Source organism: Symphalangus syndactylus, chromosome 8 (genome assembly GCF_028878055.3).
Source record: "Symphalangus syndactylus isolate Jambi chromosome 8, NHGRI_mSymSyn1-v2.1_pri, whole genome shotgun sequence".
NCBI lineage: Eukaryota > Metazoa > Chordata > Mammalia > Primates > Hylobatidae > Symphalangus > Symphalangus syndactylus.
The window spans coordinates 126,154,024-126,178,090 of NC_072430.2; the positions used below are offsets into that span (position 1 = coordinate 126,154,024).

The window sequence follows — 24,067 nt, forward strand, 5'->3', positions numbered from 1 at the left end:
CTTAAAAATTACCTCCTCCTAGGATTTTCTGAAACTAAGGACGGAATAACCATGCACCAATAGATCAAGCCTAAAACTTAGAAGTTACAGCTTTCCCTTTCACTCATCCCCTAAACCCCAATGGCCACTGTATCCATTGGTGGGCTCCCTGCAGTACACACATTCACATACACACACCACCCGCACACAATGTGTCCTTCTTCTGTTGACCTGGAATGCACTTGCTTAATCCACAAGATTCTACACTTAAAGGCCATGTCGGGCATTTTTGCCTTTCCATTGTCTGAGCAGATGCTTAGGAAATGTTTATAGTTGAAAGTAAACTGCTGTTCAACATTGTTTAATTTTCCAAAAACCTTCCTTTGTACCTCATCTCCCGCAGGACTCAGCATCTCCCTCCCCCAGGGCTTTACCTGAACTTAGTTATAACATATTACAATCATTTTTCTAGGTCTGCCCATCACCTTAGACTGTGAACTCTTGCAAAGCAACAGTTCAGGGAAAGGCATGGAGACCTCAGAATGTGCTGGCATAGACACGATATATCCAGGCATTCAAGCCTATATGGGGATGGGGGAGGGGGCAGCTGAAAACCCAGCGATTGTGGTGAGGGAACAAGTTTGATCTAATTCCGAAGGCTTAAGTTGGGAGTAGGTTTGGGTATATGAGACTTCACTCCTCAAGGCCTCCTTCAAAGATACACAGACAAAACTTTGCCTTCGGCTGCCCATGTGTTTTCTGAGCTTATCCTACCTTTAACACTACCAAGAAAGCAAGACTCAAAAAATCCAGAATTAAAGCACCAGTCTTTAATATTTATTATATACTTTTTTCTTTTTTACTTACTTTTATCATTTTTCTTTTATTTCCTTTTTCCCCTCCCCCTCTTCCCATCTGATATTTATTATATACTTTATTAATTTAAGCCTCAGTTTCCTCATCTGTAAAGTGAGAAGCATGAACTAACTAAAGGATTTCTAAGGTCCTTCCCATTTAAATATTCTCCAAGGCTATAATGAGAGATTTTTTGCCTCACTAAGCTCTGGCTTAGAAGAGGCTTTCCCTCTGCCTCTGTCAATAACTCAAACTATTCTATCTTGCCATAAGGCTGAGAAAAAACGATAAAGAACCATTTAAGACATCCCCATTGTTTATAGTACTATAAAGAAACCTTTTGGAAAAAGAACTACTCACCCTGGGCAAACATCATGTTTCATATGTGAAATACCTGTATATAGATAACTAGTCTGCCTGTTAAAATAATACTGCCTGACCTCCTGTATTAATTAGGGTTGTGTTACAAGAAACAGAAAATCTGACTCTGAATAGCTAAGAGGCTAAAAAAAAAGGGGGGGGGACAAATTTTTGTGGCTATCATAGTTCAAAATATACTCGCTCTACTGTGCTGAAAGATGAGTCATTTCCACTGAAGCCGCAGGCAGCAATACAACAGGGGAAGGTGAGAAAGTACTTGTGGATGCTACAGGAAGTGAGAAGTACCTCCAATAGCAATTGCTTCTTCCATCTCTTTTCCCTTTTCTTATTACTTAAATGGATTGCTTTCCAAATAGGTTCATTGCCATTGTTTTTTTCTGTAAACGTTTAACAAATATTCTACCTGAATCAGCTAAAAATCACATACCCAACATTGAGATTATTAAAAGTTCACTTTCATTTTAAGATTGATTTTCCTTCTAAATCTCTCTAGATTTATTACAGAAGCATTTGAGAAATCAAAAACTTCTCATTTGGTTAAGCTGTCCTCCTGCGAAGATGAGATGATATTCTGTCTTTTCTCAAGTTGGGTCTATGCTTCTAACTTCCCAGTTACTTAAGTTGAAAAGAAAAGGGATCATCTGTTTCTGCTGTGATACAGAGTCAAAATAAGAATAATTTGCTCAGTAATATACCCTTTGATAAGGTCTCCAGCCTTGCAGCTGCATTTTGCTCTTTGTAAGGCCATTCAAAATAACACAAGGGCCACCCATTGGCAGGTGAATATCTGAAAAATTTTAGAATAATTACGGGGCACTCTTAACAAGTCAATCACTCAGGCATTTTTAAATACTCTTCTCACCTTATATTAGAATGCAAGGCACTGGGGGAAAAGTTTCTTTCTAACAGTTCTCAAGTGTGTAAGCTGGAGCCAGTCTATCTGGGTTCAAATTGTCAAGTATTATACATGGCCAAACACATCCATCATTTTGTGCCCCGGCCTGTAGAAATGTGATTCCCAGTGTTGGAGGTGGGGCCTGGTGGGAGGTGATCAGATTATGGGGGCAGATCTTTCATGAATGGGTTAGCACCATCCTCTTGGTGATGACTGAGTTCTCCCTCAGTTAGTTCACACAGATCTGGTTGTTTAAAAGTGTCTGGGACAAATTAGCCAGGCGTGGTGCCGCATGCCTGTAGTCCCAGCTATTTGGGAGGCTGAGGCAAGGGAATCGCTTGAACCAGGGAAGCAGAGGTTGCAGTGAGCCAAGATCACAGATCGCACCACTGCACTCCAGCCTGGTGACAGAGCGAGAGTCCGTCTCAAAAGAAAAAAAAAAAAAAAAGAGTCTGGGACGTTGTCTTTCTCTCTCTCTCGCTCCCACTCTCACTACGTGAATGCCTGTTCGCCTTTGCCTTGGGACATGAGTAAAAGCTTCCTGAGGCCTCACCACAAACCAAGCAGTTGCTGAGGCCATGCTTTCTGTACAGCCTGCAGAACCTTGAGACAATTAAACCACTTTTTTTTTTTTTTTTAATAAATCACCCAGTCTCAGGTCTTTCTTTATAGCAATACAAGAACAGACTAATGCATGGAGGAAACATGATATTGATTTTGAAATGTTATGATGTACTCTTAGATTTAGGGAAAATAAAAATAAGAAAGAGAGATGGCTAGCTGGGATTGTTGAAAGAGCTTCTCCATCTTTTCTATGTTACAAGATCTTAGACCTAGATTATCTACCCAAGGATATATGAAACACCTAAAGTAGAGTACTCAACACTCTATCTTAGAATCTTAGTAACCTCATAGTATAGAAGTTCATAATTGAGATTAGCATCCATCCCAGGACATTTCAAAATGCAAGGGCAGCTTTTGGCCTGTCAAAATGACTGAGGACGACACCGGGATTTAGTGCTCGAGGACTACTAGGGCTACTAAATCCTCCATAACTCCTGTAGTCCCAGCCACTTGGGAGTCCTGTAAAACTCCATTCTTCATGGAGTTTTACTTAATGAAGAATCATCCTGTCCAAAATACCAGTGGTGTTCCTTTTAAGAAACATAGGACCTCCAATCTTTCACTGTTAGGTACCCTGGGGTCATGCAGCCAGTGTGAACACATCCAAAAAATATGCCTCAAAAAGCATCACACTCTATCCTTGTCTGGTTCAAAATGCTAAACAGTTCTTCTTTATACTGAGTCAGTCAATGTATGTCCTCTGGTCTTCATCCTGCCTGCTGTGGCCCACAGAATTTGTGTGGTTATGTGAAAAATGAAACTTGACAATCCTCAAAACCAATGTAAAGTATTTACAAATTGCTGTGTCAAAGTTGCTGATCTAAGGAGCACCAGATGTGTCTCCAAACAGTTATTTCATGGTCTCTCTCTCTCATTCTTGCCTCACTTTCACTCTCCCCCCTCTCTCTGGCTGTTGGTCTCTCAATAAAAAGGAGAGTAAAGCACCACATCTCAGAGGGGCTGCATCCGCATTCACTCTGCAGTGAAAAGTAGCTTCCCCTAATGGGATATTAAGTCTTTTCTCAACCAGAATTCTCATTAGCAGCCAGGGCTCCTGATGAAAGAGTAGCTCTACCATGCCTATGAACTAACTGAGTTTAACAAACCCATTACCTTTAATTCCCATGTTTAAGATCTACGGCCGGCGCGGTGGCTCATGCCTGTAATCCCAGCACTTTGGGAGGCCGAGGCGGGAGGATCATGAAGTCAGGAGATAGAGACCATCCTGGCTAATAGGGTGAAACCCCGTTTCTACTAAAAATACAAAAATTATCCGGGCATGGTGGCGGGCACCTGTAGTCCCAGCTACTCGGAGAGGCTGAGGCAGGAGAATGGCGTGAACCCAGGAGGCGGAGCTTGCAGTGAGCCGAGATGGCTTCACTGCACTCCAGCCAGCTTGGGCGACAGAGCAAGACTCTGTCTCTCAAAAAAAAAAAAAAATAAAATCTACACAAGGCCGGGCACGGTGGCTCACGTCTGTAATCCCAGCACTTTGAGGGGGCCAAGGCAGGCAGATTGCCTGAGGTCAAGAGTTCGAGACCAGCCTGGCCAACATGGTGAAACCCCATCTCTACTAAAAATACAAAAGAAAATTAGCCAGGCATGGTGGCACGTGCCTGTAATCCCAGCTGCTGGGGAGGCTGAGGCAGGGGAATTGCTTGAACCAGGGAGGGGGAGGTTGCAGTGAGCCGAGATAGCACCAGCCCGGGCAACAGAGTGAGACTCCATCTCAAACAAACAAACAAACAAAAACTATACAAGTAATGAGAAATTTCAATAATGTAATTATGGATGACAGCAATGTGTCATCTTTGCTGTTCACCGTAAAGGCAGCAGAGGCTGAAAAGATACCAAATCAAAGAACTTATCCACTACGTTGGGCTGGAAAATCTACATATGTGATTTGAAAAGCAACTGAACAAGGTCTGAGAGATAGTTTCTTTGTTGTGGTTATTGTACTTTTTATTAAAGTCTAGCAAATATAGAGAAAAGTACCCAAATTCAAAGTGCATGGTCCAGAGCCAGTGTTAATGGTGGAATCTTTCAAACTTGCAAAGAAAAGATAGTTCTCATGCACATTAACATTCTACAGTGCTAATTTTTTAATGTAAAACTATTTTAATTTTATGAATCAATTATAGTACCAAAACCTGCTGAGGAAAGGAGAGAGAGAGAGAGAGAATGTAGACTAATATCACATGGATATTTATTAGAAATTCAAAATAAACAGTAAAAATTGTGACACTTACTGAACACTTAATAGGCACCATTTCCTTGTTGAGACTTAGATATATTATCTTATTTAACACTAAGTATACTCACGCAATCATTATTCCCATTTTATAGAAGAGAAAGCCAAATTACTGAAGTTCACTAACTAGCCCATAGTCACATAGTGAGTGGCAGAGCTGAGATTAAAATTCAGTTGGTATTCCAAAGTTCTGGCTCCTAATCACTGTTTTCAATTAACAAATTGAATTCAAAAGACTTCGTCAAAATTCACTGCTATCTAATAAGGCGTTTTTTTTCTACAAATGCAAAGAGAGTTTATGGTTTATCACGAGAAAAAATCTACTAATATATTAGATCTCATAAATACAAAATACAACAAACCAAAAAAGCAACATAACCAAGATATATATGTAAACTTAACAAAATTCAACATTCACTCTCTCTGAGAAGTGTTTAAAAATTATTAATATGATATTAAGAAAATAGATCTAATATTATAGCTAAGTTATATCCACGAAAATTGGTCATAAGGATGCTCACAATCTACCCTATTATTTATTACTGGTCTGAAAATTCTGACCAATGTTGTAACATAAAAGTTAGAAGTAAAAGGCTTAACTTTTTAAATAAGAGAAAAATACATATATAATTGTTTACAATGGAAGCTATTTGCTCTCTAGAAAACCTCAGAGAATTAACTGAAAACTTATTAGTATTCACAAGATAGTTCAATAAGAAGATTGGATGTAAGATAAACATACAAAAATCAATAGCTTTCCTGTAGATCAGTGATAACCAGCTAGAAGATATAATTGAAAATATTGGAAAAACTCAATGGGTTGTGTTTTCTAATCACTGTCTCTTGTAGAAGTCAACAATCCTTTTTGGGGAGGGGTTCTTTTTAGTATATCTAGTTTTCAAAGCTGCAATAAAAGTTATGATTTTCGTATGGTAAAACATTACTTCTCTTCAGTAAAAGATTTCATGTTTCTCTAGAAGAAAGATCTAACAATGCTTTTTAAAAAGTTTTAGTACAATTGCTGAAATTACAGTGTAGGATTCTTGTCATAGTCAGTAAACATTTAAAATTATTGAAATAGTTGTAGCTCCAATATGTTGTAAAAGAGAATCCCAGAATCATGTATGAAGGCTAGAATAAATTAGGTACTTGGGCTTATTTTAGTTAAGTACACTAACCATTCTTTATCCTATGGAGGAAAACTTCCAAAAGTCAGATCATTTGAGACCATTCAGTGGTTGATTCCAAATCTTTTAAGAACGCTTTTCATTCACGCAAAGATAATGTTTTCATTTTTCCATCAACATGAGTTTTTTTTTTCTTACCAAAACAACCACGCTCTTACCTTGTTTTAGTGTATCAGTGCTAATTTTAAACTCTAGGATACAAACAGAGAGGCAGTTCTAAAAGAAAGGGTTTGAAAAAGAAACCTGAATATTCAAATATTACTTTCAACTGCACTTCTTTGCTGGCACCTGGTTAAAGAACACAGTAATGAAATCTCAATCTCTCCCATTGGTTAATTAGTACCTTTGCACCTTAAGGACTGGAAGTGTTGCATTGTTAAGTATCTACAAGTCCGTGCTCAAAAACCAGTGGCTGCTTCTGTCTTCTTTTTCTTATGTATAGGTTTACACAACCCCCCAAAAAATAAACAAGCCTATCAAACATTCTTCTCTAAGCACAGGCTAAATATTACAAAATGGAGTACCCTAACAGCTAAAGGTGAATTCAGTCAACTAGCGCCCTTGTATTGATCTCTTATGTCACCCAACACTTTTCTTCTAATCCTCTCCATAATTACATGAACTGCTAAAGCTTTCCTGAAGCTGTCAACTCCTCTTGCATCCATTTTCAAATGGCCAGCGGAGAAGCGGTCTGGGCACTAGATCAAGCTGTCAATGTTCCCCACTTGGGCTACTGACAGTCCTCTTGAAGCCTCCTGGCACCTCTGTCAAGGGCCTCCTAGGGTTCTTCAAAACTCTTCTCCCTTGGAAGAGAGCGAGGAGGGTAAAGGAGCCAGAAAGATATTGATCCATTCTTTTAACATGTTAATTTGCCTGGGGCTGCTTCAGCCATTGCCAAGCTGGGCACTTCAAAAGGAAACTGTTTTTCAAAGTTGAGATGTCTTTTTCAAACACTTAAATCTGAAAACAAATGAATCCAAGCCTCAAGTTCACAGTGCAAAGCAAGAGAGGTTGGCCAAACACAAACAGGATAGCTAATATGTAAAAAGATGTCCTAAAATTAACTGATGAATTTTGATCGAGAAATTTGAAAGTTTGAAATGTATTTTAAATGTCTAAAGCCTGTGAATGCATCATAACCAATTAAGATGCAATCTATTGAGTAATATTAGTCTATGGGAGAAAAATTAAGGCTGATATAATTAAACTGATGTAAAGCATTAATAACATTGATATTGATGAATACTTGGGCCTCTCCGTAAGTGATGAAAATAGAAAGTAAAACTGATTGTTCATTTAATTGCACCTCTAACTGGCAACACATCATGAGGCTAGACAAGAAAAAGGAGGGGTTGGGGAATTGCCACATTATAAAAGTATCTTTGTTTACTGCCTTTGTTATCAGTTTATTATTTCATCAGTGAAACATACAGTAGAGATAAGACTACAAGACATAATTAAGGCCCTAAAGATTGCAAAGTATTACCATATTCAGTTTGTAAAATTAATTCACCAAAAGCAATGGTTTGCTCGTAGTTTTCAGCTCAGGTATTTCTGGGGATATATTGTTATTAATGGTTATTAAAGGAAGAAGTCACATAAAAGAGACAGCTGCAATCCTAATGAAGAATCCACTGTGGAAAGCAATAGCTAGGAAACGTGAAGTCTTAAATCAGGGAAGTTCTTAAGGACAAAAGCCGAAGAGAAAAAGCATTCCTAACTGAGCTGAGTCTTAACTGATCACGAGGTTGGCCCATATTTACCTGCCATGGTATTATGGGAGGAAATCAGTATTCTGTTAACCTCTGACCCCTCAGATCTGAAGCAGACAAAGGCCCAATCTGGAGCCCTGGGAGAACATAGCCAAATGTCAAACAGCAGGGAAGCGATTGTTACAGAAACATTTGGCTTGGGCACAGGCAGCTTCATTGGGGCAAACTGCTATTCACAGAAACAAGCCATGAAGAGATAACGCCATAAAATATGAACAACATGGAACCTTTTTCGCCTTGCTTCTAAATTGTTAGCTTTATGGGACTTCATGCTGAACAGTATGAAAAAAATCCAATTTGCTTTGAAGCGCATTAGTCTGTCTAACATCCTAATTATTGTTTACATTGCCATTTGCCTTCTACTAAGAATTGAATAATTACCCAGCACTTCATAGTTTAAAAATACAAGCAAACAGGATTATCTGGGTAATTAAGAAACTGTACCACAGCTTTGTACTGGTGCAGAAAATATCTGTAAACGGAAGGGAAATGATAATTATCAATCAACTTACTTCAAATGGTATTTTAAGGATTTTGAGCAATTTGAGATCTGTAACTTATTAAGAAGAGGTTAGTAAGATCACCTTTGAGAAGTGTGGGTCTGTTTAAATCCATCCTGAGAAACAAGAGCCAGATAAGCAGCTGAATTTTCTCATCCACTAATGACACCAGGGAACACACCATGTACAGAGCATTCTGCTGCTCTTTAATCCTAATAATCCATCCCAAATGGACTTTGAACAGCATCATCAAACTTTGTCAGGCCATGTGGAGCAAAACCAAAGCTCTTCCACATTTAGATGTTGTTTTAACTGACCTTGCTTTTACTTAATTAGACTGCAATGTCTAGCTATGCCCGTTTTCTGCTCTGTGAAATTAGTTTGAATTCAAGTCTAATTGAACTTCAAAAACATTTCATGCAAAGTCCTCTTCTTCTAGTTTATAGAATGCATATATGATCATGGCCTTTCAGAAAACAGTGCTGGTTTCAACTAGAGTTAAGTTTGTTGGGTAAAATATGCAGTGCGCTTGCCTTCCCATTCTAGAAGGAATAAAGGTAAGGTTAAAAAATAAGTAAATGTGGAGACACTGGGGGCAGTGGGGAGGAGGGAGACAGAAACAAAAGACAATATTCAACCAAAAGTGAATCCACAAATATAATAAGGAACAGAATTATATTCAATACACATTTTAAATAATTTTATCTGGGGACATAAGTGAAAATATGAAATTTTAATTGTGATTCTAGGTATGATGATTGATGTATTCGTTCATAGATGAAGAAACACAGATGAAAATCCCAGTGGTGATTTGTACATCACAGACTTTAAATATCTACTCATTGATGGCATGAATGGACTCCAGCCCATTAGTGACCTAAGGTCTATTTTCAGAACTTCCTGAGCTCTGACAATTCTTTTTCAAAGAATTGTATCTTTTACTTTACAATTTTTTAAAGCCATTTGTTGGGACACTTCTGAACATTCCTAGCATAATCTGAATAGTGCCATCCCCTCCCACCTCAGAAAGAACAGCAAGATTCCAGCTGAAGCTGTCACTAAACAGACAAGCCAAGGGATTCACCAAGGCTGGGTTCCTTTTCCAAAGGTCAAAATGAAATGAGCAGCAGGGACTTGGGTTATTTTGCATGGGGCAGGGGGGCCGGAGAGTGACAACCAGCCACACTGGGGGCAGAGGGTGCATAAAAAGAGCCCTGTGCAAATAGTCTCCTCTCTGCCTCCCACCCCTGATCTCTGGAAGCATTCAAATCAAAACCGAATTAATTTGCATGGTGTCTAAATCACTGGGCTCTGCATAAACAGAAGGAGATTTTGGCTGGGGTTTCCAAAGGAAGCCCCCATTGCCTTTGTGAAAGGGGGAAATGGGTGTGCTGTTTTGCATGAGGGCGAATACAGAATATGCAAATGAAGAATCTGCTGCCTGGAACTGCAGGGCTGGGCAGACAGCTGACGACCTGCATTCACCCAGAAAAGGCTGGGGTCTCCAAAGGGAGTTGTAAGCAGTACCAACATGTGTGTTTCCCAGGAAAAAGAAATAGACCCTGAATATTCATAAAATGTCCATTTAGTCATGGGATTCTTAATTACCCTCCAGATCATGGAACCAAGTGACCTCACCTGTTCTCCTCCCCAAAACAGCTCAGAGGTACCAGCTGTAACGGGATACAGGGAGAAAGCTTTTATGCCTTAAGTGAAAAAGATACAGTCTCTCAGGGTCCAGGGGACAGCTGAGGCCTTCTTTAATCATTCCTTCTCACAAGCACAATAAACTAAAGGGAGCACTGAGCCATGTTATTGGACACAGATAACCAGTTTTTAAAAAGCCAAGAGTTATAAATTGCTGCCTAATTTTATAGAAACGTCTAAAGGGTTGAGTAAATAAAATGTCATTCTTCTAAACTAGCTAAGTCTCCCAGATTATGAAAAAGTTTTCAGAGCTTTATTTCATTTTCATTTTTAAAGCCTCTCCATGACCTGCAGAAGTGCAGTCTCTGTTACCTTCCAAAGAAACTAAAAGGTGATGGACTAGGTGCAGTGATTCTCAACATTTTCGGCCTCAGAACCAAACTCTCAAACATTTTACACTCTCAAAAATTATCGAGAATGTTTTCGTGTGTGTGAGTTATAACTAGTAATATTTACCAATACAAATTGAAACTGAAAAATAAATTTTTAAATTATTAATTCATTGAAAAATAACAATTAACTTATTACATGTTAACACAAATAGCATATTTTAAACACTGTTGTCCAAAACAAAAGTAAACTTCGTGAGAAAGAAAAGTGACATTGTTTTACTACTTTCTGTTTTTTTTTTTTTTTTTTTTTTTTGAGACACAGTCTCGCTGTATTGCCCAGGCTGGAGAGCAGTGGTAAGATCTTGGTTCACTACAACTTCCACCTCCCGGGTTCAAACGATTCTCCTGGCTCAGCCTCCCAAGTAGCTGGGACTACAGGCTCACACCACCATGCCCAGCTAATTTTTGTATTTTTTTTTTTTTTTTTTTTTTTTTTTAGTAGAGATAGGGTTTCAACATATTGGTCAGGCTGGTCTTAAACTCCTGACCTTGTGATCCACCTGCCTCAGCCTCCCAAAGTGCTGGGATTACAGGCATGAGCCACTGTGCCCAGCCACTACTTTTTTTTTTTTTTTTTCCATATTTCTTGAATGTCTGGCTTAATAGAGGACAACCAGATTCTTTTACAGTAGTCTCCTCATATCCATGATTTGGCTTTCTGTGGTTTTGCCTACCGAAGGTACAGTACAGTAAGATATTTTTGAGAAAGGGATAGAAAAAATGATAGAGAGAGGCTATATTCATACAATTTTTATTGATATATTGTTATAATTGTTCTATTTTATTATTATTGTTGGCATTCTCTTACTGTGCTTAATCTGTAACTTAAACTTTAGCATAGGTACATATGTATAGGAAAAAACATAATGTATAAGGGTTTGGTACTATTTGAGCTTTCAGCATCTATTGAGGGTCTTGGAACATATCCCCCAAAGTTAAAGGGGATCACTGTATTTGCTTCTATATTCAACTTAATAACATTATCATACATCAGTTAGCTTCTGGAAAACTCCACTCTTCACTCATGAAAGAATTAGAAAAAAAAGGCAAATAACATCTTAGTGTTATTAAGAAAGTTTTGACCTTGCAGACCACATGAAAGGGTCTTGGGGAACATAGCTGGACCACATGGAGAACCACAGTGACTTGGGGCACAGAGGATTGGATCAATGTAGACAAGACCAGCCATTTGGTACCATCCCTTCACTCTTCCCTGTATTTGTCATCATTGCCTCCTCAAAAGATTAAAACCAACCAAACAAAAAACTCTCCACTCTGGAACCTAAATGAAATGGTTTCTTTGTTGGATTGATCAAACAGCCTATATTGTCACCATATTTCTATCTAACAACAATAAAAGTAAGAGTAACAATGTTCACTTTCTAAGCATTTTAATGATTCTAGGCACTGTGCCAGGCCCTTTATACAGTCATGCATATATGTGTGTCATATATAATAACATACTATTGCCACCAATTTGCAAATGTGAGCTTGAGGTTAGGGAAGCTAAGTTAGTGTCTACAATTGCACATCTGATTAAGTGGCTCAACTCCAAAGGCAGTTCTTGGCCATTTTGTGCTAACTGTATGTTAACTTCATGTGCTGCAGAGAATTTTGAAGGTTCAGATGTAAAGAAGATTCATAAACATGATTTAAAAAGGACCCAATTGTGTAGAAATCATGAACAAGGATCTCATTAATACATTAGTTGCATGCAAAGATTTTAATATATCATGTTGACTCCACAAAACATAACTCCACCAAATAATTGATGTTACTACTTTGGTTATGCCTAATGCTCCCCCCACTGACATTCTCATAAGGAAGTTCTACTAAATTCATATGTCCAAGATAAAGGCAGAAATATAACAAAGCAAGGTTAATCATTCAATGTTTTAACAAAAATATACATGTATGATTACACATTAAAGTGTTAGTTTAAAAATATTACCAGGAAATACTGAGACAACGTAGATATCTACCAATAAGGAAAAGATTAAATAAAGCGTGGTATACTTATACTACAGAATATTAATCTTCAATGAAGGAGAATTAAGAAAAGCTATATTCTCTAATATACAGTGATATCTATGACAGCCAAGCATCATAAAAACAGGATGACAATTACAAGAATGATTCCATCTATTATTTTAAAAATACATGTATATGGCTATATTTGAGTTGCCTGCCAAACTGTAAAAATGGTAACTTGTAAAATGTTGGAGTAAGATTTTGAAAACTGTGTGTGTGTATGTATGGGTGGGTGTGGGTGTGTGTGTGTGGGCAGGGAATGGAAGACTTACAATTTTTAGTTTATGTAATTCTATGTGAGAAATTTATCTGACAAGCATGCAGTCCTTTGCTAATGTTAAATTTACCAATTACCTGTTCCCCCCCCATTAACTAGTAAAGTTCAGTTATGTGAAAGTCAAACTTATATCATGACCACCCCTGCTTTGCACAGCAGTAACTGAAAAACCACTTAAGAAGGCTTTTTCCTAGAGGCTCAAATCTTAACAGAATAATTATGTCTTAATTCATTTCTGAAAGATACAAGGAAGCTCAGTTAGACTAAAATAAGTCATCAAATCTTGAATACCATATTCAAAAATACCTAACTGAGATAATTCCTATGCGATGCTTTGGTGAACCCCAAATAGAGACTATTGCATGATTCACACTCACAAAGGCAGCCTGGTCACACAAAGAGGAAAAAAAAAACGTATATCAGAAAAAGGACAATAATTAAATGCTGCTCTCTTACAGATAAGAATTACATTTTTTCAATGATCACAGCCATGCTTCAAAGCCAGAGATAAAAGCAGCCATGTGATTCAAGCAATTGATTCTTAATGATACGATTCAAAGGTAGAGGAAAAATTTCAACAGTGCAAAGGATATGGAAGCAGCATCTCTGTCAACTAGATTTTAAATACTTCCTTTCCATTACTTCTTTCTCCTAAGCTCCTTCTATAGTACAGTTGAAAAAAGAAAAGTAATCATTTCTTTGACATAGCTCTCTTCCTCTTTTCAGAGCACAAGTGTGTTTATTTTAAAACCATTGGAACATTTCTATCTTGTTCTTTCTTTAAAAAGCTTTTAATATGATACCTTTTGTTGATATGAGTACATTTTAATGTACTCATATCAATATACAACAAAATTGTATACTTCAGCAAGGCTTGATTCTTACCTAGCTTAATTTTGTCACAGTTGTAATTGTTTGGCCTTAAGAGTGACTCCAAAAGAATGTTTTTATTGGTATTATTTTTATATGTCTGCTCTGAAAACTGCTGATTAATATTTCCCAAAGAGAAAATCTGGAGCTCTCCTTTCATTTTTCAGCTTTTTAATTAAGCAAAAAATACACTAATAAAGAATCTTTTTGGCTGGGTGAGGTGGCTCACACCTGTAATCTCAGCACTTTGAGAGGCTGAGGTAGGATCACTTGAGGCCAGGAGTTCAAGACCAGGCTAGGCAACAGAGCGAGACCTCATCTCTTATGTTAAAAAACAAATAATAAAAAATAAATTTAAAAAAATTTTAATGGAATATTTTCCTCTCTTCCTTCTGCTTACTATTTCTAAAGTAATGAAAACAGTCCTGTAAAACATCTGGAACGTTTCTTCATTAGGGTTATGTCTGTCCGGAAGGAGATGTCTGAAGTGGATTTTGTTTCCTTTTTCCAACAGTCTGATGTGGCCTAGAAGCAGGACTATCTACAATCAGTACATTATCCTCTGCATCCAATCACTACACAAGTTCAAAGGGCTGCTAACTCCTGGGATACATTCTCCTTGAGAAGATGGGTAAGTAGCTCACACACATTGTTGTTCTACTGAGACCAAGCCAAATCATTTCAGAAAATGTTATTCAAGAGCAGAATGAACTTGTGGCTGCTTCAGAGGGCAAAGCCACCATCCCCCTGCCCTCATCCTTCCTCTCCACTAGCATGTACTGCTGGGGGTAGGAACTGCAAGAGGAAGTGTAGTTCTGTCCCCAAGGTCCTTTGACGACTCCAGTGGATGATCAGGGTTAGAGTCAAACAACAGCACACCCCAGGCCCCCACCCGCCCTGCCCATTTTTGCCCAAGGATCCTTTGTCAAACATTTAAGATCTTAATCAATCTTCGCTCTGACCTCCGGGACCCCAAGGAAGATGGATGAGGAAGTAGGTGACCTTTCACCTGTTCTTCTATTTGTCCTGCCACAGTAGAACCATTGAAAAGACAATTGGGGAGGAACCTGCTGCCAGAGTTCTGAAGACTTGGCCAGTTTTCCTTTATATTCCTTCTTAAGCTTTCTTTACACCCTCTTTCTTGTCCTACCCACAAGTCACTTTTCGCTCATTCAAAGGAAAGTTCTCTTTCCTATCAGGGAGGAAAAAAAAATGACATCCTCCAAATAATATTTTCAATACAAAGTGTGAAAATGTATATTATTATTTGTTAGGACAAAGGAGAGAGATGCTTCCTATCTTTAGCCTTGATATCAAGGAGTGGCCGGGATGGATTTTCCTTCTACTATTTCAACTCAATGCTCTTAAAAGTCAATAGCTATGACCTTGGGAAGAGCACAATGACAACAGAAATGCTAATATCAAGCTGTTGCATGATCTATGAGGTGACTTTTACCAATCTTACAACCCCAAGTCCTCATCGCAAGTCTGTAAACTAAATGTAACTATTATCATCCCATTTTATGGATGAACAAACCAAGGCTCACAGGGCTTAAGAAACATGCTCAAGGTCATCTAGCTAAGTGATCAAATTCATACATCTTTCCTTGTCTCTATATTCTTTCCATTATGCCCGGGTGCTACTCTTGATGCCTGTCATGGTATCAAGGATAGGGCCAACTGTTTTTATTACTCCTAAGACTTTTAGAGTCTCAAGTCATCTTTTAAAAATCTCACTCTGGCTGGGCGTGGTGGCTCACGCCTGTAATCCCAGCACTTTGGGAGACCAAGGCTGGCGGATCACAAGGTCAGGAGATGGAGACCATTCTGGCTAACACGGTGAAACCCCGTCTCTACTAAAAATACAAAAAATTAGCCGGGCAGGGTGGCAGGCGCCTGTAGTCCCAGCTACTCAGGAGGCTGAGGCAGGAGAATGGCGTGAACCTGGGAGGCAGAGCTTGCAGTGAGCCAAGATCGCGCCACTGCACTCCAGCCTGCACGACAGAGCAAGACTCCATCTCAAAAAAAATTTAAAAAGTCTCACTCAAGCTTGGAATCCTTTGTCATTCAAGTTTTTTCTTACCTAACTACATCAGAAATTTCTACACGGCAATAACAGAAACAAACAACCAAAGTGCAAGATCTTGTGCAAAAAGTGTCTTGAAAGAGTTAATCATTTTATTAGCAGAAAAAAAAGCAAAATAACAAAAACAAAAATAAAAGCAAAAAAAACAAAAAACAAAGACAAACTTGGTTGACACACCTGAAAACACTGAAGTTTCTCAAAAACGACTCAATTCACCTTCTTCTTCTGTTAAATATCTGGCCTCATGTTAGGAACGGCTTGCTCAGACTTGGACTAGATTTGAAACCCTAAATTCCTCCCCTTCGAGGACCCACGTGATTAACTGGATCCCCCCCGCAAGACTATTTCCATAAAGCAAACCAGAAAAATGTTCAATTGCCTTTATATTCACTTTGCCCACCATCTTTTTCTCTTTTCTTTCTAATTTTGGTCGTAAAAATGTCAAGGAGTTTCACAATGCAGCAATGTATGAGTTACTAGGCTCTGTGACAATTGAAAATCAATGACATTGATACACGAAGATGTGCTAATGCTGAGAGTGAACATTTTAGCAGGAAATGGAAGCCAATGTTGTTTTTTTAAAAATATATATAAGAATCTTGACACGTGAAGATGTGCAGGTCCTGTATTACAAAATGGAAAAGGCAGAATAATTTACTCTAAAATGTGATGGCATGTCATTGCCCTGCTTATTTCACTGTTCCTGCTATGATCATAGTAATTTAGTTGCCAGTAACAATGTACTCACATATTTTCTTATATTAATACTGGAATATACTTTGGGGTATCAATTCGGTACAGCTTATCTAGTAGTTGCTAAGTCAAGAGCAAACAAAAAATCGAGGCCTTAATCTTTATTTTAAAAATCCTTAAATTCCAACTTGTAAACTTTTAAATTTACACATTTCCTTTTTTTTTTTTTTAATTTTTAACACTGAGTCAACAAAAAAGATAGCCACTCTTTGTTCTATTTACCACAATATGAAAGAACATTCACTGTTAGTTACTCCTAGAAATAACTAGAGCTAAGCAGGAATGCCACTTCAGAAAAGTGTAAACTATGAAAGGAGTAACATGTAACTTCATGACACCAAATCACCAAAAAATGCAATTTTCTTCAGGTTCTAACTGGATTTTCAGTCAATCAAGTGGATTGCCCCATAGTTAATCCCACCCTGTCATTAAGATGGTTGAAATGCCACACAAATTGTTTGGCAGTCAGTTAATTCAGGCCTTTTAACCACCAAATCAGACGAACCATGTGGCAATGCCATCTACAGCTCAACAACTACCCAGAGAAAAGATTAATCTGATTGTTCCATAGATTAGACCAGAATTACATTCTAACTATTTAGTAGTAACCATAACGGGATTGGCAGCCGCAGACTATTGATAACTACTATTATGAAAACAAATATCAAGCAAAACAAAAACTTGCAATAAAAGATATTTTTAAGTCTTATTTCACATATGACAAACAATCTGTATAAATAGGAATTACTCTCATCTCTTACTCAGATATAAAGTTTCTGTAAAGCAAAGGACTTTATACACTCCCCAGTATTCTGACAGGAAGGGGTAATAAGGCAAGAATCAATTGCATACACTGAACCTTCGGTGAGAAAAAAATAATCCACTTAGTAATATGGTAAGTAGTAATTAATGTGATAAAAATACATAGATTTCTTCAAAAACTCAATAACTGAAATCAATAGCAAATTGGGTCACAATTTGCTATTGCTTCTGACCACAGATCAAATAAGAAAACCCTTGCTTGCTTAATTACCACCTCCTAAGAGAAATAAAGAGGTCTTTCATCAAGATTAATTTCATTTAGAGAACCCATCAGTGGGTGTTCAGGGAACAGAATGTACTTGAAGCAATGTCACTCCACTTTGTTGGGTCGCATCTCCACCGGTCCACAAGGCAGAAAGAAAAAATGGACTTTCTTCACTTGATTTTAGTCAGTGGGAGGGAACTGGAACAACTTAATCCTAATTTCACATTTAGATCATTCACGCACATATGCAGAAGATGGGAGATATTTACAATCTTTGTCATTTTACCAAGTCCACAGACAGGAAAACTATGGCTCAAAAATGTGTCCACCCTCTTTAAGTAAGGATCAATCAAGGCTTTTTCTTCAGCTTGTTCATTTACATTTCAGAGGGTGCATCAAGCCAGTTCAGATGTAAGTGCCTGTTAGCAAATGTGTTTGGCTTTCTGCTGATTACAGCAGCATCATTTATTTTGTCAGTATTAGAAACGTCTTAGCTTTGCCACCTGGAGCTATAGCACTTACTCATTAGACCCCTATGTCCCACCACATCCCACAGGGGCTACTAATTACTGGCTTTTCTCCATTTAGTCTCATCTCTGATTTAATTACTTGCGCTAAGCCCCAGTGAAAAAACTACAATATGGACCCTCTTACCTTGGCATTCTCCGCTCCGCTCCTCATGCCCAGCGTTGCATAGGCAGTTGCCAATGGGTACCAGCCATTCACCATCTGCCCCACAGTACATTTTTGGCACATCCTTCTCTTCTGAGTTGTTGACACAGGAGCCTCGAACTTCCACCAGGGAAGACGTATCAGCCCCTGTGATGGTGTCAGGAAACTGGGCCAGATTGCGAACTGTGAGTGGACACTTTTTATAGAACACACGGACTGATACCAGGGCAATGCAGGCCCCCACATCCTGAAAAGCCAGGTAAAACCCCTTTTTGCTTAATGGCCCTACATCCCGGATCTCGGTGTTCAGCTTCATGATTCTGTCACCAATGTCCACTTGGGTGAAGCTCTCATCAGCAGCAATGGTGTCAATTTTGACAAACTGGTTCTCTCTGATGAAACGCTCTTTGTCGTTGTCTGATTCATAGTAGTACAGGTTAAACGTCTCCTTGCAAGTCCCCATGACGCCCGGAAGACTATTACAGTCCCTCAAAGTGAATTTAATCTCAATATACACCCTCTGAGCCCCTTCTCGGGTGATCCAATCAGTTCGTAGCCAGTTATTCTGGCTGGGTTCCATCACATTGCACACTTGGTAGGTTCGGATTGGTGTATTTTTTTCATCCATGATACTCACTTCCTCCCACTGCAAAGATCCAAAGCAGATGTATCAACTACAAAGTTTCAACATGCAGTGATTTGTCAATCCCATTTTATTCTCATAGGACACCTGATTATTTTTCTTTCAATAATGAAGCAAACTACTGAGCACCAATCATCACTAATAAAGGATCTTATGGGAGATAAGATAATATTTTACTGAGGAAGTGTTTTTTTGTGTTTTTTTTAATTGTTTCTATCTTTTGCCTGAAATCCAGAGGCAATGGTGGATTTACTGCTTGTGAGTTCTCAGCAGTTCCTTGTGGTGGTCCAACAACCTCAAATTCACCTATTACAACAGCTACAATTTCAAGTGGCAACAGTTCAAATTTACTCATAAATGAAAAACTAGTTATGTGTATTGTTTCAACCACTGAGCAGAGACCTGCAAATTAAGGGCAGGAAGAGCGGAGCTTGCCAAGGGAAGACAATTATCAGTTAATTAGTAGTGCTCCTGTCAGAACTTTGCTCTCCAATACCTTAAAAAAAAAAAAAAAAAAAAGGCAATTGATTTTTTTGGCACCCTCACTACTCTTTAAAGGTGAAAAGAAAATCCCACCATTCTGGTTTCAGTAATCCTAGGAAGACAGGGAGTAAATTTTATGGCTGGATTTCTCAAATATGCTATCGTTTACAACAGTAGACAACTTTTCAAGACTGTGTATTCAATTAAAAAATTTGTACATGTTCTCATTTTTAAAACATAGACAAATAACAAAACTAGAGAACAGACATGCTTTGCTTCTAACTCTTCCATGGACATTAAAAATAAAATAGCAAGTAGTGTTTATGACTGAAGGCCCCAAAAAATGAAAGGAGATGGTACCATTTTCTTTGCATTCCACTGCCTAACACAAAGAATCTAATGGCAGGACAACTTGAATTCAGCAGAATTCACTGTGACTAAGGTAATAGTTTCACTGTCATTATAGCTTTTAAAAATAATCCTAAAAGCAGCAAAACTTTTGGGGCTCCTACTAGGCTGGTAGGCAGCCTCAAATTTTTCATTAACATCTAGAGTAATGCATTGATATAGATCTGTTATAAATCAGCTTAAGTATTTAACAAACATATGAATATAATTAGAAGGAACAAAAGATAGTTTTTTAAAAAATTGTATTCTGTAATAGCTCCACTTAAAGCTCCATGCAGTCCAATGAAGTACATAGAATCATAATGTACCTTTTAACAGGCTTCCCAACTACGCACTGGCAAACTCTTAATGGATGGAAATGTTACTATGTGAAGGACCATAAGCCATACAATTCTGTATCCTTTTCATCTGCTACCATTATAAAAGTTGAAACTAGGAGGGGTAAGTGCCCTGTGGTGATGAAAATTTCTTTTTATCCAGTAAGCAATAAAATTACCAGTAATTTACTTATTTTAGGAAATTCATGTAAATCCAAAAATAGATTCCCATCTTCAAAAAAACCTGCTCAGCATGCTTCTCTTCTCAGAACAATGGGAATTTGGAAAAACACATTTATCAATGAAGGCACATAGGGTATCTCTACAGAGTTCATGCAGGATAATTCAGGTCTAATATGAACTTTGCAGCCTGAACGTAATTGTCTAACCACATTGATCAATTCACCGGAACAGTGACAAATCCTCCCTTAGTTTTATATTTCACAGTCAGTGTCAGCAACTCAATATACTCTTTTAAGTGATTATTACCAAGAAAGTAGCTTTTTGCTACAACGATGTTATCAGGAGCCATCACTTTCCCTGATTCTCATGTCTTGCTTAGTTGTTCTTATAGATAAACAATGGATTGTCTCTGATCCTAATTTATATTTTCCTTGGTGGTATTGTCAGATCAAGTTTGTTTTTTTCTTTTTAAACATAACAACAACAAGAAATAAATGTCATTATCAGACCAAATTACTATCTCAAGTTAACAGTGAATAAAGACATTAAATGTCCTAACTGCAAGCAGAGATTTTAGAATGATCAAGACTCAATATGCTTGTACTCTCAGCTAGAAAGAACTTTTTAAAGACAATCAATCCATTCCTCATTGATAGATACCCAATTCATTCCTTTGCTCTAAGCCTGAAAAAGTCCTCATCAATTATAAAATCTAGAGATTAATTAAACTTTATAACTTGACACAATTTCTCAATGGCTACTATGTATTTTGCAAGGACTAATTCTTTTATATACAAATAAAATTTCATTTATCTTACAATAATGCTTAAAATGTTACATGCCTAATATTTAAGGAAAAGAAAAAAAAACCCGCTTATATCCAGCCCATTAAAAGTACTGGGTTGTATACAATCAGCTCTGCATAGTTTTAAATAGACTTCAAGTCAACCAAGATAAGTTTTGTGTCTAGAAAAAGTGACCAGGTGCTCTTTCAGCAGCTCTGGAGAAGAAGAAGAAGAAAAGAAAAAAAAAAAAGATGTCTGCAGCATATTAAATTACAATAAAAGCTTTCCAGAAACTAGATAGACTATGGACTGTACCCTAAAATGTGTCAGTCCTTGTTGTCATATAGTTCACATGTGTATTTAGTGAAACAAGTCAGGTTCAAAATTTGATTAGATGTATATACTCTCTTCAAACTTAAGAGCAGCCAGTAAGAAAAATAAGGCTCATTGAATTTATTAATACAAGTACTGACACTTTCCATCCTCAATTTTACCAGCAGTTCTAATACATTTTAACCTACCAAGCAATACCTCTGGTACATGTAGCCTGGGAAAGCCTCGCCTGAATCAGTGACCTTTCCAGGGTATAGGATTAACAATGAGTCTGACTCTCACCAAGATAAAGCTGTACCTTTCTTCACATTCAAAGGATGAGGGCAATTGCCTGCAATCAGTGGTGAATACAGCCTGTCTACACTGCCAGAGGCCTGCCAATCACTCCTCCCTCCTTTAAAAAGATGGTTTTAAGGGCAGACTGGAATTTTTCAAGAGAGAACAAACCAATGGCAGTCAAGTTCAGGCAGAAAAAATAGGAAGACAGGGCAATCTGTTTTATTTCAGGTGGATTACAAAATCTGTTTGCAACAAGACAGCCTAAAATGCTCCATTTTCATGACTATTTTCTTGCTTGGTCTTAGTTCTGAAATATGTCCTTGATAGCAGACTCTATGAATCTTTATTTTAAAATCCTTCATTCTTTATTCAGTGAACCAGTGTGGAGCCCATGCCAGGTTCTAGCATTACAATTTTTGCCTAGTAAAGACTCCTAATCTTTCACCCCCATTGTTTTTAATCAATGGACTCAGCCATAAACTATCAAGCCTGTGAATGTAGGATGATTTGTTTAATTTTAAAAGGATTTGAGAGTTATTTCAGTTTGGCAGAAGTCAGTTACATGTTGTACTGTTTTCTTTCCAAAGCTGATTCATTCTGACTGGTTATTTAGGGGGAGTAGGAGAATGTGGCCATTGACCTAGTAAGATGGAGGCAGTATTACAAATTTGAGAAGAAATGAAATGATGTTTTTTTCAGACCTTATAATCCAGCCTACTCAATCCCCAAGGATTCTTCAAGATTACAGACACTTAAACTTTTCATATTTAGCACCATTAATGCACAAGCTTGGGGTTTTTCGGACACAAGTTCACATGACTCTCTCTCAGTGTGCAAGAGAACAGCAGCTGACTTAAGAGTGAGAGCAAGGTACAGAGCCTTCCTGCAGTTTGTGCAGGTACAATTAGAAATGTCTTCTCTCTCACATCTTTATTTATTCTTTTTTTTTTCATCTGGAAGCAGGACAATTGCTCTTAAATTAACCTTGTCAGGACTTCACGGCCATCACAGTAACAGGCATAAATTCTAATCTGGTCCCCGGATCATATTTCCTGTCGGTATTTTAGTTTTAAATAGGCATCTAAGTCTGTGCCTCCACCAATCTCCTAATTTTGAAACCCCTTTCTGCCCTTTTGGTTTCTAGTTCTTCCATGACAGAGTTATCCAAAGGGAGTATAGGATTTCTCCAACAAAGCGTAATTCACTTCATAGGCCACAGCAGAAATCTGACCCCCTCACCACAATCAACAAGAATCAAGCCATTAGGACTCTCAGAAAGTTGCTAATCACTCCTTTTTTACCCTTTGGATCAGAGAGCAACTCAGGACTTACCCCTCCTTCCAGAGGGCTTGCTATCCACCCAAGTTCTCCCTGAACAGATCTGGAATCCAATAAGGTAACTGCAAAAAACAAAAGAGAAATAGATGAATTTCCAATTGCAAAAAGCCAATAACACAAAAACCATTTGCCTGAGAGTTTCCATATGTGCTGAGGGTGCGCATATCCAACACTGATCAAAACCTCAACTTGGGCTCCTTATGTAAATAATCATTACTCATTTGATCTTCTCCCCCTCTTTAAATCTGCAGGTTCTTATTTATTTAACTTGCTTAGCATTTAAAATTCCATCCTAGGACTCACTTGATTCATTTTTCTAAAAAGGGTGAATAGAGAATCTGAAGTACAATTCAAAAAGATAAATACATCTATGTAGAGCAGTTGCACTCTAGAGCAAAATCTGCATTCATCTCTGTCTGGTATCTACTAGAATGATTTGTTTTTGCAAGTTTCAGATGACCACATAACTCATCAGGGTGACAGAGCCACAAGTGAATTCTCTCTTCTATCAGAGAGTATCCTATCCAAAGGGTCAGGAAAAGGCTCTCCTTAACATTTTCCCTTCCACAACCAAGTAAATAGTCCCTGAATATGGTATCCGCTGCTTTTTTAAATATCAAAGTTTCAGAAAGAGGGAATGCCAGACATGCAGAATCAGAATGCAAATGTACCGAAAGTATTCTCTCTTTCTCAAGATGTGTTGGGGACAATCAGAGACTCGTCTTCCACCCGTAGGAAATCACTGGCTTGAATTTTAGGCATGGAGTGCTGCCTAACGGCTTTAGTGTGCTTGTGCTACACCTAAGAGTACGTCAAAGCTTCGGGGGAAGGGAGGACAGCCTACCCAGCTGCGGTACCCCGCTCAGGCTAGAACAGCGCTAGGTAAGGGGAACATCCAAAGGGACGCAATGAATTCAAAACCTCTCTTTCCCACCGAGATCTGCAGTCCTGGGGGTCGAAAGGCCCACCTCAAAGGAACCACTGGGTTATTAATTTGATCAGCCAGGCTGGCTCTTCAGGCTGGGGGAGGGGTGGGAAT

The 24,067-nt window shown here is 38.2% G+C and overlaps 1 protein-coding gene across 3 annotated transcripts in view; it reads right to left on the bottom strand.

Annotated features, from left to right (window-relative positions):
• The window catches only part of EPHA4 (EPH receptor A4), a 156,904-nt gene that overhangs the window by 130,174 nt on the left and 2,663 nt on the right, over positions 1–24,067 (bottom strand). For all 3 annotated transcript variants that reach the window (XM_055290771.2, XM_063645726.1, XM_055290772.2), the window contains exons 2-3: positions 23,023–23,090; positions 18,242–18,905 (exon numbers count right to left, since the gene is read on the bottom strand). In XM_055290771.2, the coding sequence (XP_055146746.1) occupies positions 18,242–18,905; positions 23,023–23,090 (732 nt within the window). The remainder of the gene's footprint in view (positions 1–18,241; positions 18,906–23,022; positions 23,091–24,067) is intronic.